The 19,482-nt window shown below is 41.2% G+C and overlaps 1 protein-coding gene across 1 annotated transcript in view; it reads left to right on the plus strand.

Annotated features, from left to right (window-relative positions):
- SLC13A5 (solute carrier family 13 member 5) overlaps window positions 1–19,482 on the plus strand; it is a 97,241-nt gene that overhangs the window by 34,825 nt on the left and 42,934 nt on the right. Inside the window, exons 4-5 of the mRNA XM_063449731.1 lie at window positions 2,018–2,146; window positions 13,184–13,320. Coding sequence (XP_063305801.1) covers window positions 2,018–2,146; window positions 13,184–13,320 — 266 coding nt within the window. The remainder of the gene's footprint in view (window positions 1–2,017; window positions 2,147–13,183; window positions 13,321–19,482) is intronic.

A 19,482-nucleotide genomic window follows, 5' to 3' on the forward strand; every position in this document is an offset into this window, starting at 1 on the left:
CATAAGTGCACTATGCTTCGTATGGTAGTTCCAGGTACAGCTGCATGGGTGAGGGCCCCTAGTCGGAATATTGCACTCAGCCAATGCCTCTTCATGAGGCTGACTTCGGAATTGAGCCAGGTGATGTTGATGGGGATTGCTTCCAGGCATCCCAAAGAGTCTGCTTGCAGGATCTCAGTATAGCTGGAAATGTATGGACATAAGCGTGCCCCAGAATAGTCCCCTGCTCCGTAGGGAGATTGTAGCAAGGCAGGGATTGTCCACTGCGCTTCTCGACACCTGGATGTCCTGGTCTCCTATGTCGGGCACGTATGCTTCGAGTACTTCGGTGGTTTTTACTCCTGGCACCCCACCTCCGTGTAGGATCGTCAGTGAAGGGTGTGTGACAGTGATGCTGGACCCTGTGGCATGGTCAGCGTCTGTGGGCTTCAAGATGGACTCTGCTTGGTTTCTCAGCCGCTTCCAAAAGGCTGCACAAACGCTATCAAATGCTGCCAAGAAGACTCAATGAGGTCTTGCAGGCTTTGTGGAGTCATGTACAGTCGCCATTTTAGACCCTTGAGTGAGTGAAGCAGGGTGTGCTCAGTTCAGTCCCAAGTAGTGGTGGGTAGCTGAGTGTGCCGGGATAACCCTCACCAGCAAGGGGGGGGGAGGAGAAATGGTGTAGTCCACCTGGACTGGATCAGGGGTTGAGGGATCAGCCGCCTTACCCGCCACAGCTAGGCTGCAAGATCTCTCTGTGGGTTGTCCAGTAACTAAAGCAGTCTCGGCTTCCAAAAGCGGTTAGTAGGGGTTGCGGGTGTGTTATAAGGCAACAGCATTTTGTAACACCAAATTTTTGTGCAAGAGCCAGCAAGGTAGTTTATATCAGCAAGGTTTTTCCCGGAGCCCATGCGACGTGCGACCGCTCGCCATGCTGGTCACCCCACCCCCTTTGGATATCTTTTTAAATCCTTTCCTATCTTTATAAAGTTCCATTACCTTATTATACAGGTCTTTTGACAGTTATTTTCTTCTCCCAATGGCTCAGTATCAAGCCTGCTCAGTGCATCCTTGTGAGAGCTAACAAACACACTGACTATTTATACACAGACATTAATTGCAATTTAAAAAGCCACAGGTGTGGGAAATTAACCTTTAATTGCCATTTGAACCTGTGTGTGTCACCTTGTGTGTCTGCAACAAGTCCAAACATTCAAGGGTATGTAAACTTTTGATCAGGGCCATTTGGTTGATTTTTGCTATCATTAAAAAGGAGCCAAACAACTATGTGATAATGAATAGCTTCATATGATCACTATCCCTCAATAAAATAAATTTTGCTTGCATGATCAGTCATATTTTCAAAACCGATGCCAAAATTTCACAATTTCTGCCAGGGTATGCAAACTTTTCAGCACAACTGTATGTGCAGGATGACCTGCTATTTGCGACACCCCATGCACACCAGAATCAATTTGCACATAAAAAAGTCTATTTTATTTGTTCATAAAGTGAAAACATAGACAATATGAGGAAGGCAATATCGCCGAAACGTTGGGGTTTCTTAGTGTCTCCTGCTCTCTGGTCAGTATTAGAGATGTCCCGAACAGTTCGCAGATGTTCGGTCCACCCCCTATTCGTCATCATTGAGTAAACTTTGACCCTGTACCTCACAGTCAGCAGACACATTCCAGCCAATCAGCAGCAGACCCTCCCTCCCAGACCCTCCCACCTCCATGACGAATAGGGGGCGGACCGAACATCGCATATGTTCGCCTGCCGTGGTGACCACGAACAAGCTATGTTCCCTGGCGAACAGTTCCTGGCGAACTGTTCGGGACATCTCTAGTCAGTATGCCTGTTTTAATATGGGTTTTGGGATATGGTCATAATATTATGTGTATCCGTTATAAATTATATGTGCAGAAAATATGTTAACTTTGTAGTAAGCCCGGTTATTTTCAGACATAAATATTTCCTATTTCTCAATTTTTGGTACCTTTTCTCATTCATCTCTATTTCTGTTTTGTTTCAGGAGGCTAGTTGTGCTTACATCATTATCCTCATGGCCGTGTACTGGTGTACAGAGGTTATACCGCTTGCTGTTACTGCTCTGCTACCTGTTCTCCTCTTTCCAATGTTTGGAATTCTCGAATCCAAAAAGGTAACGAAACGAACCTGAATATGCAGTTATATGCAACATTTCTGTGTATATTAAAAATGGATTTACAAGATTTCTGACTTTGAATATAGCAGAGCTTTATGTTCAGATAAGTCAGCGTGTGCCTCTATTTTGGTAGGAAGGATAGGTTTTTGAATGAACAGATTTTTTAGGTTTTTGTTATGGTTTATAGGAGATCTGGAACTTTCTTTTATATCTAAATTTTTCATTTTAATTTTGCTAAGCCTTTGCTTAATTAGGTAACTCCTTTGGGACTTATCCTGAGTAACTTCCAAGATAGACAATTCATGTCAAGCACTTTTGAAGGAATTCATAGCTAGTTTGGATATATTCAGATGGGCTTGAGTTAGGAGTTCATTGTGAAGAAAAGAGACCTCATCCGACCTTTTCTTCTATTTCTGTGCATTTGGTTTCCTTTTTCTGCCTTAGTGGATTATTCGTTCGGCAGTTTGCAACTACCGAACCCCGACCTCCCTCCTGGCTTGTTGTGATCTAAAGCACCGGCAATTAAGTGTTCCCTGGGTGGCCGCTGTTCGTATAGCCGAACGCCACGAGGAAAAGAAAACGGCGGCCATCTTGTTTGCACGAGGCGAGTCAGCGGGACTTAGTCGTCGAGTGTCTGGAACTAAAATCGGACACTCGACCGTACGAAGTACCGCTGAGAACTACTGAACGCCCGCTTCTCCTACTTGCCGAACACCCAGAAGAGCGGCATTCGGTAGTTATGTTCGTATGGACCAGGGGAACAATCGCTCCTATGAGCCAGGAGGGTATCTTCGGTATTTTGACCGCTTTCGCCTTTTTCTCCAATTGACCGACCACACACACTGAATTCGTGGAACTGTTTTGGGCAGGAGCCTTGTGTGTGGTCGGTAAAACAAGACTTCCACACTTTTTAAGAACCCCTGAACCGATCTGGGTGAAATTTGGATATGTTTACCTCCCAGATCGGGGCTATAAGGGGATATGTATTTTGTGGGGATACCTTGGGGGAAAAGGGGTGTTCCAACGTTTGGGTAAAATGTGTGCCCTCTGCCGGGAGATAATTGATTTACTCCTTAACTTATCTCACTATCTCCCAGGCAGAGGGAGGGCGTGTATTAAGAAAATACTGTACAGTGATTGATGATATGTTTGTTTGTTTTGGGAGGTCCTCTTGCATGAGGATCCCCCATAAAAGCCAGCCTGTTTCAATAAAGCTTTAGTTCTGTTACACCCTTCATGAAGTCTTGGCTCATGTTTGGGGAAGGAATATTCTATCTACTGGGAAGGATTGTCTGGAAGCTGTATTCATCTCTACCCCCCTGCTGGAGCTATAATCACTTGTACTCAGCAGCTGGGAAAGGAACAAGAGACCGCAGTACCATCACCCCTGCAGGTCTTAACATTCATTATGTTTAGTATATATACTATGCGAGTGCACAATAAAGAGAATTTATAAATATTGAGGAGATACTTATCTGCATGTGTGTCAGTGTGAATATCTGTGTGTCTGTATTTCTGCATGTGTGTCAATGTGTGTATCTGTATGTCTGTATGTCTGCATAAGTTTCCTGCTGTTTCATTTGTGTATCTGTGTATCTGTGTATCTGTATGTGTATCAGTGTATGTATATGTGTGTCTGTGTATCTGAATGTTTGTCAGTGTGTACTTGTGTGTATGTACATGTGTCAGTGTTTGCATCTTTGTGTATGTGTATTTGGATGTGTGCCAGTGTGTGTATATGTTAAAAATGAAATGAAAATCCAGTGCACTCTCTATCTACTAAACAGCTACTTTGGTGCTGATTTTGTAAGTTTCATTAAAAACACCCAATCTAGGCAAAAGATAATGGGGATTTAGTTACATTATATGATCATACATTGCATAAGCCTGCCACAACGTCAATGTACCCCATCTTTGGCAGGTCCTACTCTAACTGCCAACTGTCTGCTAAATGAGCTACTCACTTGGTGAAATCCTTCCATCTCGAGTTCTCTGCAGTACAGGGCTAAATAGGGTCCTGGATTGAAGCACCTATGACAGGGAGGGGTGCAGAACCAAGGAGCTGGCTGGACTCCTATATATATATATATATATATATATATATATATATATATTGTGAGCGTAAAAGTGGCATTGTGGTTGATGGAAGATACATCAGGCCTGATTTGCTAAACTGCGACCTGAGAATTTTCAGTTAAATGCCCCAGGAAAGATGTTAGCGTTTGCAATCTACATTGCTGAGGTTCTGCAAAACATGGTATGGATCCCTGGGGCAGAGTATTTGGAGAGTAGGATGGGCCAATGCTCCAACAGCACTAGTTGCTGTGTAACAAACCACAATTTAGATTTGACTTTAGAGTTAACTAATTGACACTCACCTGTAGCTAGTCAATTAGTAGACAGGCCTTTAAAATGAAGAGGGCAGCCTGCTGCAGGGGAGGGAGAAAAAGACAGCTAGGAGAGTGAATGACAACTGTGTTCATTGCAAAGACATTTCTTTTGTTTGGAAATTGGTAAGTGGGAAAGCCACCCAATTGCAGATAGCAATTTCCTGTCTAGTAAGAGCTCAAGTAAGAGCAAGGGATTTTGTTTGTTTTTTATTTAAAGCACCTGTTTTCTTACTGAATAAAGAAAAAGGAAAATCGAGCTGACTGTGTCCTGGACTTTATATACCCTAGAAGGCGGTGGTTACTGCAAGATCTGTGACAGCCCTACCTGTAAAAGAGGTGGTTTGTTACAATATATATATATATATATATATATATATATGAAAAAGCAGAGTGTACTTGTGTGCCTGTACATGTATCAGTTTTTGCATGTTTGTATGTGTATTTAGAAGAGTGTTAGTGTGTTTATCTGTGTATCTGCATGTGTGTAAATGTGTCGTTGTGTGTATATGTTCATACATCTCAGCATTCAAATTACAACACTACACAGAAATACACCCCTGTATTCAAAAAACACTAAACACACCCCTACATTCAAAGGCAAACACTACATACAAGTACACAACTGCTTTCAGATGGCAACTTAAAACATACAACTTTATTCAAATGAGAAAACCACAAAAAACATACACCCCTACATTCACACACACACTCCATAAGAAACATGCTTACAGTCAAACATACCAACACTGCTAAGTGCTAAATACCACTCTGCAAGGATGGGCAAACGGCTGGCAAAGTATTGTGCGAGTCGTGCGACTGATTCAGATCTACCTTTTGGCCACCCTTACAATAGAGGAGGCCCAGAAATATTCCTGCACCAGGGCCCACTCTACGTTAGTTCTGTCATTGTATAGAATGGAAGTGATAGAACCAGTGGCCATTTGAAGATAGTATGTGACAGAATCTATGTGTGCAGAAGAGAATACTTCAAGGCAGAATATGTGTGCAAGAGATAATAGTGCAAAGTAGAATCTGTGGTCAGAGTAAAGACAAAGAATTTCCCATAAAGCTAATAGATGATAGCAATAAGGGGGATTCAGAAAAGCATTTAACTAATTTCAAAATGTACTTTGGAGTAATTTTTATTTCCCCGCAGTATGAAATGTAAAATACACTGAAACATTATTGTATTCTAAAACATGAGTACAAAAAATATTATGCAGATATGTTTTTGAGCGAGTATAATTGTTTGATAGTCTAAATAAAATTAACATAATTTATTATTTTACTTTATAATTTTTATAACCGTTAGTTCACCTAAGTCACACTCAGCGAGAAGCAGACAATTGAGTCAGATTTGTGATATTTGCTATTCGAATTCCTGTCTGCAGCCAGCAAAGTGATGAAATAGTGTATTTTGCAAAGTAAAATTCAAGATTTTCCTAGTCTTAACGTCAGAATATATAGAATTTATTAAAGACAGGAGGCAAGTATTATGCATTAACTTTCTTTACGAAACTCCAGCAGCAAAGAATATCTTAATAAAGTTTAGTGAAACAATATAAGAAAAAAACAGTCAAGTAGCTGCAATGGAATATCCAATAGCCAATCCGTATCCGGCATAGTCTATATATAGGGAATTGCCCCCAGTCCTCTTCCTCTTTCGAGCTGCGACTTTAGAGAAGTAATCCAATCTAATAAACTCCTAGAACAGGTAAATACTGGAAAAAACTCCAAACTTGTTCAAGCTGAAATACAAATAAGAGAGTGGGTTAATGGGATTGATAATACTCGCCTCCTGTCTTTAATAAAAATCTATATTTTCTGACGTTAAGACTAGGAAAATCTTGAGTTTTATAACAAGACAGGAGGCTCATATTATGCAAGTTGAAAACTAAATAATAACATATAATATATATCTAAACAAATTACAGAATTACTATTTTAAAAGAAATGATACAAAGTAAAATGGTAAGTTTTTAAATGATAGGAATTTTAAAGATAATGAGTCATTATCACCCCAAGAGTATAATAACTGGAGAACCAGGTTAACATCCCATATAGAATTGTATCTAGGGCAAGGAGGGCATTTGAATCTAATGCCCTTCGTAAGTCTACAGACTAAAGGGTGTTTGCCCACTGGAAAGGATTCAATCATATTATGGTTCCCTGATAAAGCTGAACGATACACATTAATGGTTCTGTATTAGAAATGTCGCGAACATAAAATTTTCCGTTCGCGAATGGCGAACGCGAATTTCCGCAAATGTTCACGAACGGACGAACCGGGCGAACCGCCATAGACTTCAATAGGCAGCGAATTTTAAAACCCACAGGGACTCTTTCTGGCCACAATAGTGATGGAAAAGTTGTTTCAAGGGGACTAACACCTGGACTGTGGCATGCCGGAGGGGGATCCATGGCAAAACTCCCATGGAAAATTACATAGTTGATGCAGAGTCTGGTTTTAATCCATAAAGGGCATAAATCACCTAACATTGCTAAATTATTTGGAATAACGTGCTTTAAAACATCAGGTATGATGTTGTATCGTTCAGGTAGTGTAAGGGTTACGCCCGCTTCACAGTGACAGACCAAACTCCCCGTTTAACGCACCGCAAACAACTGCAAACAGTCCATTTGCACAACCGCAAACTCCCCATTTGCACAAGGTTGGATACCAAGCTAGCCATGTCCCGTTCCTTGTCCTCACTGATGTCATTGAAGGTCTCTTCCTCCACCCAGCCACGTACAACACCAAGGGTCCCCGAAAGGTGACAACAAGCCCCCTGGGACGCCTGCTGTGTTTGGTCTTCCACCTCCTCAAAGCCACCTTCCTCCTCTGACTCCTCTTCTTCAGACTCCTCTCTCTGCATTGCCTCTCTCTGCGTTATTATAAGGTGTGTTAAGTAGTACTATTCCTATAATATATAATTATAATATTATATTCGTATAAACTGCTCACATGTTCCAATGAGCAGCCAGCCACTACCCCATGAGTGCAGCCCGCGAGCCCTGCGCATATAAGCAACTCACTTGAGGGGCTAACGCACACCACTAAAGTGCTTACGTTGTTTTGACTTTCCATGAGACGCTACAGTGTGCTACCAAAGTGTTTAATACATCTCAACAAGAACTGCCTACATTCTGCCCAGAGTGCCTACACTAATTTTAATTGAGTCGCTAATATATACTATAGATGTGTTTACTGGAACCATGTATCAACCGCTAACGTACGCTACCACTGGGCATAACCTAAACTCACAAGAGTTACTAACAATGTGTATATCCTATCACCACAGGAGTTACCAGGGAGCATTCCCACTGTGCTCTACTTTTAACTCCACATGAGTTACCAGAGAGCATTGTCACTGTGCTTTACTTTTCACCCCACATAAGTTACCAGAGAGCATTATCACTGTGCTTCACCTTTAACGTCACATGAGTTACCAGAGAGCATTATTACTGTGCTTCACCTTTAACTTCACATGAGTTACCAGAGAGCATTATCACTGTGCTTCACCTTTAACTTCACATGAGTTACCAGAGAGCATTATCACTGTGCTTTATCATTAACATCACATTAGTTACCAGAGAGCATTATCACTGTGCTTTATCATTAAAGGGAAACTCCAGTGCCAGGAAAACGATCCGTTTTCCTGGCACTGGAGGGTCCCTCTCCCTCCCACCCACCAATCCCCAGTTACTGAAGGGGTGAAAACCCCTTCAGTCACTTACCTGAGGCAGCGACGATGTCCCTCGCTGCTGTCTCCTCCTCCGCGCCGCTTCTCCTACTGGCTCCGTCGGACGGCGGGCGAGACTGATCCCGCCCACCGGCCGAGGAGACCTAATGCGCATGTGTGGCAATTCCGCGCATGCGCATTAGGTCTCCCCATAGGAAAGCATTGAAAACGAATTTCAATGCTTTCCTATGGGGATTTGAGCGACGCTGGAGGTCCTCACACAGCGTGAGGACGTCCAGCGACGCTCTAGCACAGGTTTCCTGTGCTATGGACCAGGAAGAGACCTCTAGTGGCTGTCTAGTAGACAGCCACTAGAGGTGGAGTTAACCCTGCAAGGTAATTATTGCAGTTGATAAAAAAAGCTGCAATAATTACACTTACAGGGTTAGGAGTAGTGGGAGTTGGCACCCAGACCCCTCCAATGAGCAGAAGTGGTCTGGGTGCCTGGAGTGTCCCTTTAACATCACATTAGTTACCAGAGAGCATTATCACTGTGCCTTACCTTTAACGTCACATGAGTTACCAGAGTGGCTCCTGTTTACTGTTTGTTCCCTACACCCGCATGGGCAACTAGCGAGCTATACTGTACTGTCTGTCTTATGCCCGTACGGGACACTAGATATAAATGCTGTGAGTACCCACTATACCATGTTATGTTTGTAATGCCTGTCAAAGAAATGCTTGCAACAGCTGTTGGAGCTGTGCAAGCCCAATGTTATTTTATGCACAACCAAAATAAAAATAAAGAATTAAAAAAAAAAGAAAAAAAAGATACAAAAAAAAAGAATGCAGCTTCCGAATGAATCTAAAATGGATGCTGCCCAGGAGGTGGGAGGGTCTGGGAGGGAGGGTCGGCTGCTGATTGTCTGGAATGTGTCTGCTGACTGTGAGGTACAGGGTCAAAGTTTACTCAATGATAACGAATAGGGGCGGACCGAACATCGCATATGTTCGCTACCCGTGGCGAACGCGAACAAGCTATGTTCGCCAGGAACTATTCGCCAGTGAACTATTCGGGACATCTCTATTCTGTATGCTTTCTCTAAGTCAAAAGCGGAAGACAAAAAATGTAGTACATTTGCTAAATTGGAATGTATGGGATCCACAGTCCGTTTCATGCACCAATTAAGCCAAATTTTACAGGCTGATTCTTAACTTGCACGGGTTGAATTTGAAAATTCTCTATTCGTGTGAGTCGATATAAGTGATGCTTTTAGTGGTAATTGGTCTGACACCACAAGTGAATGGAGGTTCCCGTCTGGATCGCAAAGAGAATCCCGACGCATTCGTTTGAGTCTTGGATAATCTATCAGCATGCTGGGAAGTTGAGGGAACCACGGCTGTGATGACCAATGAGGAATCACTAGCACTAGGGTTGATCTCTGAGACCATGCACTCCTAAAAAAAGGTGCAGCATAGCGCCGAAGCGCGCATCGAGTTAAGACGCTTCTGTTAGGCAAGATTATTTTATCCTTGAGGTTCTCTATGTAGTCTAACAGCTTTATATTAGATCTGTTTCATGCAGCCAGTGTTTTGCCGGATTAGGATAGGGAGTCAAAGCTTTGACATGTTTCACAAGATTGATCAATAAGACTGGGGTAGATTGATTATTCTACTAATAGTTTATTGTTGAGTGTAATACCTAGTGTTTAAGTATCTCACCGGGCAAACGGCATGCTTTGGTCCTGGTGGGGTGAGTAGGCACCCACTTGGGCTTTATGCTGCATCTATCCCAGATACTGTTTCTACACTAAAATTCTAATTAAGAGATATTCAAAGGGAGTCTTTTTAATCTTCAACCCTTACCTGTCAGCCTCTTAGTATTGAACCTTGAACTGATAAAATAGGAAGGGGAAACTATCTTTGCTCCCTATTATTTCCCTTCTCCTTTTTTCCTTGGTCACTACACATGGTAGAAATCCATACCCCACTTGTCTGCTCTTGAGTAGCTATCGGCTCCCACCTCCATACCTGCTTTAGCTGCTTATATTGCTTTAATGGAGACTTAAAAGATCGGGTGTATACAATCACCTGTCTTCTGTTGCTACAATTTTGTACTAGTAGCTATTCTCCTATTGAATATTCTAAAGATAGTTTACAATGTGTATCTGAACAGCTACATGAGCTGCTTCATGTCTGGATACCTTTTGTAGTAGCTATTGATAAGATACACTAGACAGGCTACATAGAGTTTTCCTTTTTAAAGTCACTAGCACGTTTTTTTTGCATTACTAGTTTATTTGGTTTCACATTCATATAAATATATATATATATATATATATATATATATATATATATATATATATATATATATATATATAAAATAGTCTAACGTATAGTATTAAATAAAGATTTTGATTTTCATATTTTTCACCTTTTAAGTGAGTTGTCACTCTTAATGTCGGTAAATCTTTGGCAGTTCTTTGAGGCCTGATATCCATGTGCCTTTGTATTCTCTTTATATAGACTACGCCGGATGCTTATTGGATATTCCATTACAGTTACTTGACTTTTTTTTCTATAATTGTTTCACTAAACTTTATTGAAATATTTTTTGCTGCTGAAGTTTAGTAAAGGAAGTTAATGCATAATATGAGCCTCCTATCTTGTTATAACATCACATGTTATTAATGCTGATCAGATGAAATCTGAGATTCTTTGTGCGGCATTCAAACAAACAGGGTTATTTACTGACTTTAGAATTGTCAGGAGTTCAAGGTGAATCCAATGTGAATTTCAAACTCAAGGCAAAATATCCAGACTGGAATCATAGCTGACCTGGAGTATTTTATCACTTTAGCTAGTGTTACCATACATTTGAATTTCTCTTTGAAATAACCTTGAATGCCCATTGATTGTCCCTATAGGGAATAACCCTGTAAAACCTTCCTCTTTTTTTTACAGTTACTTGATATGTCTCTAACTATAGTCAGTATTATAATCGTATAAAGCTTGTTTGAGCTCACATGTTTAAACAGCAGTACATGATGTAATATGCCTCCTCCCATGCTAGATCCCACACAAGTTCATTACTCTTTGGTCGGGCTCACAAAGGGTTTGAAGAATATGTCAAGTGTGCCTCAACATAGGGACGAAAGATAATCAACAGAAGTAACTCATGGCATTATGTAACTCATGGGCATATTTGCTTGTGGTTGCTTTACCATTGTTTCCCTCTTTTTAATTCTCTCATTACATATACACACCTTTTTTGAAAGGCCCCAGAGGCTGCAACACCTAAGCAAGAGGCACCACTAACCAAACACTGCCATGAAGACCAAGGAACTCTCCAAACAAGTAAGGAACAATGTTGTTGAGAAGTACAAGTCAGGGTTAGATTATTAAAAAAATCCAAATCTTTGATGATCCCCAGGAGCACCATCAAATCTATCATAACCAAATGGAAAGAAGATGGCACAACAGCAAACCTGCCAAGAGACGGCCGCCCACCAAAACTCACGGACTGGGCAAGGAGGGCATTAATCAGAGAGGCAGCACAGACACCTAAGGTAACCCTGGAGGAGCTGCAGAGTTCCACAGCAGAGACTGGAGTATCTGTACATAGAACAACAATAAGCCGTACGCTCCATAGAGTTGGGCTTTATCCCCACAGTGAAACATGGTGGTGGCAGCATCATGCTGTGGGGATGTTTTTCAGCAGCCAGGACTGGGAAGCTGGTCAGAGTTGAGGGAAAGATGGATGGCGCTAAATACAGGGATATTCTTGAACAAAATCTGTACCACTCTGTGCATGATTTAAGGCTGGGACGGAGGTTCAACTTCCAGCAAGACAATGACCCCAAACACACTGCTAAAGCACCACTTGAGTGTTTTAAGGGGAAACATGTAAATGTGTTGGAATGGCCTAGTCAAAGCCCAGACCTCAAACCAATAGAAAATCTGTGGTCAGACCTAAAGATTGCTGTTCACATGCGCAAACCATCCAGCTTGAAGGAGATGGAGCAGTTTTGCAAGGAGGAATGGGCAAGAATCCCAGTGGTAAGATGTGGCAAGCTCATAGAGACTTATCCGACTTGGAGCTGTGATTGCCGCAAAAGGTGGCTCTACAAAGTATTGGTGGTGAATAGTTATGCACATTGACTTTTTCTGTTATTTTGTCCTATTTGTTGTTTGCTTCACAATAAAAAAAAAAATCTTCAAAGTTGTGGGCATGTTCTGTAAATTAAATGATCCAAATCCTTAAACAATCCATGTTAATTCCAGGTTGTGAGGCAACAAAACACGAAAAATGCCAAGGGGGTGAATACTTTTGAAAGGCACTGTATATTAGTGGGAGTTGAACTTTGGTCTTTTACACTTTAAATGCAGTCACAATACCATATCATGCAGTTATGCTCTGATCACAATATTGAAACATAAAACCTCAACATCTTTAGTAATATATTACATGCTTAATTAGAGACTTGAGCATTTCAGTTATCAGATTTCCAGTTCTGTCAGATTGATTCACCTGGTCCTTTTATCATTTGTTAATTATGTCTGATATTCTAAGTCAGGGGATAGGCAACCTTTGGTACTCCAGATGTTGTGGACTACATCTCCGATGATGCTCTGCCAGCATTATGGATGTCAGAGCATTATGGGAGATGTAGTCCACATCATCTGGAGTGCCGTAGGTTTCCTATCCCTGTTAAAGGGCCGTATTAGAAGAAAAATGTCTCATTGACATTTCTGATGAAGTTTCATTCTTCTGAATCATTTTACTTATCCAAATCAAACTATCAAGCAGTGTCAGGAGCATCAAACTCCATGTCACATGCCAAATTGAAAAACAACAGGAAAAAAAAGGATACTTTTCGGTATCACATGTGCACACAAACTGCCACGCAAATACATTTTCACATAATTGAAGCCAATTACTGATCATTTGTTTCCCACAGGTGTGCATGCAGTACCTGAAGGATACTAACATGCTGTTTGTTGGTGGTCTGATCGTGGCTGTTGCTGTGGAACATTGGAATTTACACAAGCGTATTGCACTGAGGGTTCTGCTCATTGTTGGAGTGAGACCACCCTTGTAAGGTTATTTTAAAAATCTACTTAAAACATTTTACCTAATAAGTAAATGCCTTTCCTTTCTGCTTACGTAAAACAACAGTGTCACCAAAGACATCATTTTTTTTTTTTTTTCTTTAAATGCTAAAATCTTTATAAAATGCTCATATGGTCTGCATTGGAATTTCATTGAATTTCAAACGTGGTCAAAAGATATCACAAGACAAAGTAGGGACTACTAATTTTAAGTGATCGTGGTACTTTATGTGCAGTATTTCAGTTTGAAATGATGCACATACAGAATCAAAGCCTAGTGCTGCCAGAGCAGTAACACCACCTTGGTAGCATCCTTAACCAGCATCCGGGCACTTCAGTCAGGGAGCCTGACGGCTGTAGGTTCCCCGGCAGATATGACACAGACATTTATCAATCTGAGATTGGTGAAATGAGCATCGTTACGTTGGGTAAAGTAAACGCCTGTCATCTGGAGATTCACTAAAATCTGAAAGCACAAATGAAACATTTCTGAGTAAAAATGTTGTTATTAATAACATCACATATTGGCATTCGTAAGGGACCTGTACAAGCTGAGGCTCAGTCTGATTACTGCTCATTCATTAGACAGCCATGGAAGGTAAAGGACATGCTGACAGTATACACTGCATGGGAACTTTCACCTGGAGCTGGGAGACAGTGCAGGAAAATAATGTCAGCCATTTCTACTCAGCAAACACAGCCAAATCATATCCTGTTAAAATGAAATAGTTAGAAAATTAGAAATAGTTGCTCATACATGCGAAGCAACATATATATATATACAATGTAAATAAAATGTGAGAGATACTGTAATCACATAGTTTGTTGTGCAAACGACAGTTTTGTTTGAATTCCATGAAGATAAATGGTAAATGCAGTGACGTAATGACAGATTACAGGATTAAGTAAAGAGACTTTCGGCTGTGAACCTGCATATTACCACATGACTGTCTAGCTATATTATGACATCCCACAGTCACCTCATGGGACCTTGTTCTCGTGCCTGGTGACACTTTGTCATGCATATTTATGTATTGATAGATATATTCCATAATAATAGTGCATGCTTCAGAGCATTCTCTTCCAGGGGTATAAAGGAACACGCCAATCACTATAACCACTCGAGCACTTTGCCATTTAAAGGAGTCATTTTAGGACAATTTGACTTCTTACTGAGCTAAGCCCACACAGTGAGGGAACTAATACCGAGAGGACCCTTGTGCATGAAATTTGTAGGGCCCCAATGTAGTGCAAGGGTGGCCAAAAAGAGTAAATGCCTTTCCTGTCTGCTTACTTAAAGCAACAGTGTCACCCAAAAGATGTAGATCCATAAATCCATAACTGGTGTACAACTTCTATAATGCTGTGCATGCTGGGGATTTAACATTTGCCCATTGCCATTTGCAGGACTGTATTTGTGAGCAGTCTCTGTGTGTTTGAATGTAAGCATGTTTTTGCATGGAGTAGATGTGTATTTGTGTGCAGTGTTGGCATCTGAATTCAATTTGTGTTTGTGTGCAGTTTTAGCGTTTGAATGTAGGAGTGTATTTGTATGTAGTATTGGTGTTTGATTGTAGGAGTGTATTTGTATGTTGTGTTGGTGTTTGAATGTAGGAGTGTATTTGTATGTAGTATTGGTGTTTGATTGTAGGAGTGTATTTGTATGTAGTATTGGTGTTTGATTGTAGGAGTGTATTTGTATGTTGTGTTGGTGTTTGAATGTTGGAGTGTATTTGTATGTAGTATTGGTGTTTGATTGTAGGAGTGTATTTGTATGTTGTGTTGGTGTTTGAATGTAGGAGTGTATTTGTATGTTGTGTTGGTGTTTGAATGCAGGAGTGTATTTGTATGTAGCATTGTTGTTTGATTGTAGGAGTGTATTTGTATGTAGTATTGGTGTTTGATTGTAGGAGTGTATTTGTATGTAGTATTGGTGTTTGATTGTAGGAGTGTATTTGTATGTAGTATTGGTGTTTGAATGCAGGAGTGTATTTGTATGTAGTATTGGTGTTTGAATGTAGCAGTGTATTTATATGTAGTATTGGTGTTTGATTGTAGGAGTGCATTTGTATGTAATGTTGGTGTTTGAATGTAGGGGTGTATTTAAATGTAGTGTTGCTGTTTGATCTCAGTGTTGCTGAGGTCGAGGGGGACTATTGGCTGATGCTGATGTGTACTGGGGATCGTGCAGGTTCTCCCTCCTCGTCCCCTCCTTTCTGCTTAGGGTGCACGGCTCTTGCTGTAAACGTTGAGAAACTGACCTGAATTCACTTGCATCCAACACTTCCAATCTGACAGAGGCCTGGTTGTGCAGTAAAAGGGAAACGGCACTAGACCAGACCAGAAATACCTGTCGGGTGGTACGAAATGTGAGGGCAACCCAATGCGCCCCATGCTGCTTGTGGGCCCAGTGGTGCAAGACGTAGCTAACTCTCGGCAAAAAAAGCTAGCTATTCAGGGCTTCACTTTAGCACCAAACACAAACTGAGCAGCAGGCTGTCCGAGAGCTGCAGAGAAAGTGGGGATCCGCACTGCCTTGTTGATTTCAGATAAGAAGTCACACCGTATTAAATTGGTTTGACTCTTAAAATGTGGGGGGCACTCCTGGAATCATCATCCTGCAATCCTGCTGTAGTGGTTATGATGTGTTGAGTATTCTTTTAAACAGGAGAAGTAATGAGGAGAGCTCCTCGTATTACCGGGGTGCTCCACCTCACCACTACTACCCCTTGATAGATATCCAATAGTACAGGCTTAAAAACTGACAACCTTTATTGAAACAAAAAAATAATAATTATGATAATAATAATATAAATCTCCAACACACTCACAAAAATTAGTGAACAACACACACCCTTATATACCATAAGTAGTGAAAAATAAAACAAAGACTAGAGACTAAACATCTAACTGGTAAAGTATTCAAGCATTTTCCTTGTGTAAGCAGATAAGTCACAATATATCAGAGCAGTGCAGCTCAATACAAATATGTCACAGTATATCAGAGTAGTACCACTCTTGTATAATTAAGTGAGACAATTGAGCACACTGACAAAAAATTGTGTATCAAGGAAAACCAGCCTGTTAATGGTTAATTGTAATATATAGCAGGAGATCTCCCCTTTGCATGGATCAAGTAGGGAAAAAAGGAAATAAAAAATAATAAGTAAATAAATGACATAAGCACAGAAAAACTCTTCCAACAGATCCCTAATTGAACATTGACTTCCAGTAGTAAGGAGAAAAACCTCCTGATATTAAGTCTAGTAGAAGTTAAATCGAAAGGATAGGGAGATGAGAGATAGAGGAAACAAATCGGTTAAAGAAAGTGCTGTCTAAACAGAGTCCATTGTACAGAAAACAGACTCAGTCACTACACTTAACATATGTCATAAATCCCTTTAGTATAGTTTAAAGTTAAAGATCTCTTGTGGGGGTATCCTGCTAGCTGTAGTCTCAGTCAGTAGAAGCCATGACCAAAAACATTAAGTCATAGCCAAATAATAATGGTGATGTAAATACAGGTCGTCCTGCTCAGGTCGCCCAACGCGCGTTTCGGCGGTATAACCGCCTTTCTCAAGGGCAGGTAGCTGGCAGTGTGACAACCTCCCTTAGCTCCTTAAATACCCACACCACTAAGGACCCTCCTACCTGTCCACGGGAGGAGGGATTCGAACGTGTTCCGCCAAACAGCTGATCCCGGCTGTACGAGGAGTGTAATCACTGTCCATGAATGAAGTGCGCATGACCGTAGCAAATTGCTTGCGCATGCGCACGCACTTAGGATTTGTGCTTAGTAGAATTCAGGACGTGATTCCTCTTCGTAGAAGGGTAGTTTAGCTTTGGAATTGACTCTAAAATGAGTCTTAGATATAGATTATAGCCCCAATTGAATTTTTGTGGGCAGTGGTGTATGTATGTATACATACACGAAACCCCCTTTCGATTAGAAAAATATGTATACCAAAATATATATACACATGCCTCCATCCAACAGTATATTACTGGAGGGAATTACCCTTCATCCATTTTAATATGAGGAGCCACTGTATATATGTAAAAAGAATTCTCATTTTGTACTGTCCACAGGTATTTTTATTAATGGCATATCCACAGCAAATTAATATAAGGGGCCACTGTAAATATGTAGTGTAATGGTACTCCCATCCACACTACCCATAAGTGGCACTAGTTTGTGGAGGGGGGGGGGGGGAGGGGGGAAGTCTCATTTTTTTACAATTCCACAAGTTTTTCTGTTAATGGCATATCCACACATGTGGGAGGATAAGGGAGGGTTAATAGGAGTGGAGAGAATTAACCTCAGAAGAAAGGAAACAAAGTGAAAAATAAATAAATAAATGTTTCATAAGTCAGAAAGAATAGCAGATCGATGGATTAAAAAACAGAGTGGTGTAGTATATATAGTAGAACATAGGCCTGGTAAGTAAGACCCTCATATAAACAAGGGAATAATTATAATAAGGCAAAAAAGAAATAAGAAATAAGTACATAAATAGATACAGTAAATAAGTGGGATGAAGTAAAATAAAATAAAATAAAATAGAGTAAAGTAAATAGAGCTAGATAACCCAAGGTAGGACACTTAAAAGGATATAATAGTAATGAGGTCAAATAAATGGGGCAAAAGAGAAGCCTTCATTCAGACCCCGAGGTTGGAGTGTTTTTAGTCTATATATCCATTTTGACTCTCTCTGTCTCAGGACTCTAGTTCCAAGCCACAGAACCTCAGATTATTGGAGTCACCATGATGGTGTTCTTTCAGGTGTCTCGAGACAGGTGTTTCAAGGCGATTTCTTGGAGACATGCTCCATGATTCTAACCTTAAATGCCCTAAATGTCTTGCCCACGTATTTAACTCTACAGGAGCATGACAGTAGGTACACAAGGCCCTTGGTGTTACAGTTAAAGAAATTCTTTATCTCAATTGAACCTTGTCCTGCACGGTCACTCACAGTTTTGGACCCTCTAGATATGTATCTACAGGCTACACACCTTCCGCAGCCATATGAGCCACAAGGCGGAGTACCCAACCAAGTAGCTCGGGAAGGTGGCCTGATAGAGAAGTGACTGGGTACCAACATGTCCCGGATATTACGTCCTCTTCTGGCCGTGATATCAATATGTGAGCCTAAGACATTCTTGAGGTGTGTATCGTTCAATAAGATGGGCCAAAACCTATCCAGGGACCTTTTGACTTCGGACCAACCAGCGTCATACGTCGCAATCATGCGAATTGTTCCAGCCCCTCTAGTCCCCTCAGTTTCAGGACGATCACTCAAAAGTGCATCTCTCTGAGTCTCAAGTGCCCTTTTGTATGCTTTCTTGAGGCAACGATTCGGGTAGCCTCGTAGGGATGATTTACATACAGCTTTTGTCCTACGCCTCCTGGGATTTATTTTGTCGCATAATTACTTTTTGTTTAATACCAAGTTCTACCACCAGGTGAGGGGTACCGCGATGGGCACGGCTTGTGCCCCTTCATATGCGAACCTCCACCTGGGATGGTGGGAACAACAAATCTTTACCTCTGATGCTTTGACAAAATACTTACCCATGATTCTGTGGTGGGGCCGCTACATTGATGATATTCTAATAGTGTGGCAGGGCACCCACCAAGAATTTTTGGATCTGGTTAGTCTGTTAAATCGAAATGAGGAGAATTTGCGGTTCACATCCGAATACGGTGGACGTACAATTAACTTTTTGGATGTGACCATCTCTATGAATAGGGATGGCACATTTCAATCCACCCTATTCAGAAAACCCACTGCTACAAACTCCCTTCTCCATTGGGGGAGTTGTCACCCGAGACCCCTGAAGGAGGGTATACCTGTGGGTCAATACCTCCGTCTCCGCAGGAATTGTAGTGACCTCTCTGATTTTAAAATAAAAGCACAGCAACTCAGAGCCTACTTTAAAGCAAAAGGCTACCCGAATCGTTGCCTCAAGAAAGCATACAAAAGGGCACTTGAGACTCAGAGAGATGCACTTTTGAGTGATCGTCCTGAAACTGAGGGGACTAGAGGGGCTGGAACAATTCGCATGATTGCGACGTATGACGCTGGTTGGTCCGAAGTCAAAAGGTCCCTGGATAGGTTTTGGCCCATCTTATTGAACGATACACACC

The sequence above is a fragment of the Pelobates fuscus genome, chromosome 1 (genome assembly GCF_036172605.1).
Source record: "Pelobates fuscus isolate aPelFus1 chromosome 1, aPelFus1.pri, whole genome shotgun sequence".
NCBI lineage: Eukaryota > Metazoa > Chordata > Amphibia > Anura > Pelobatidae > Pelobates > Pelobates fuscus.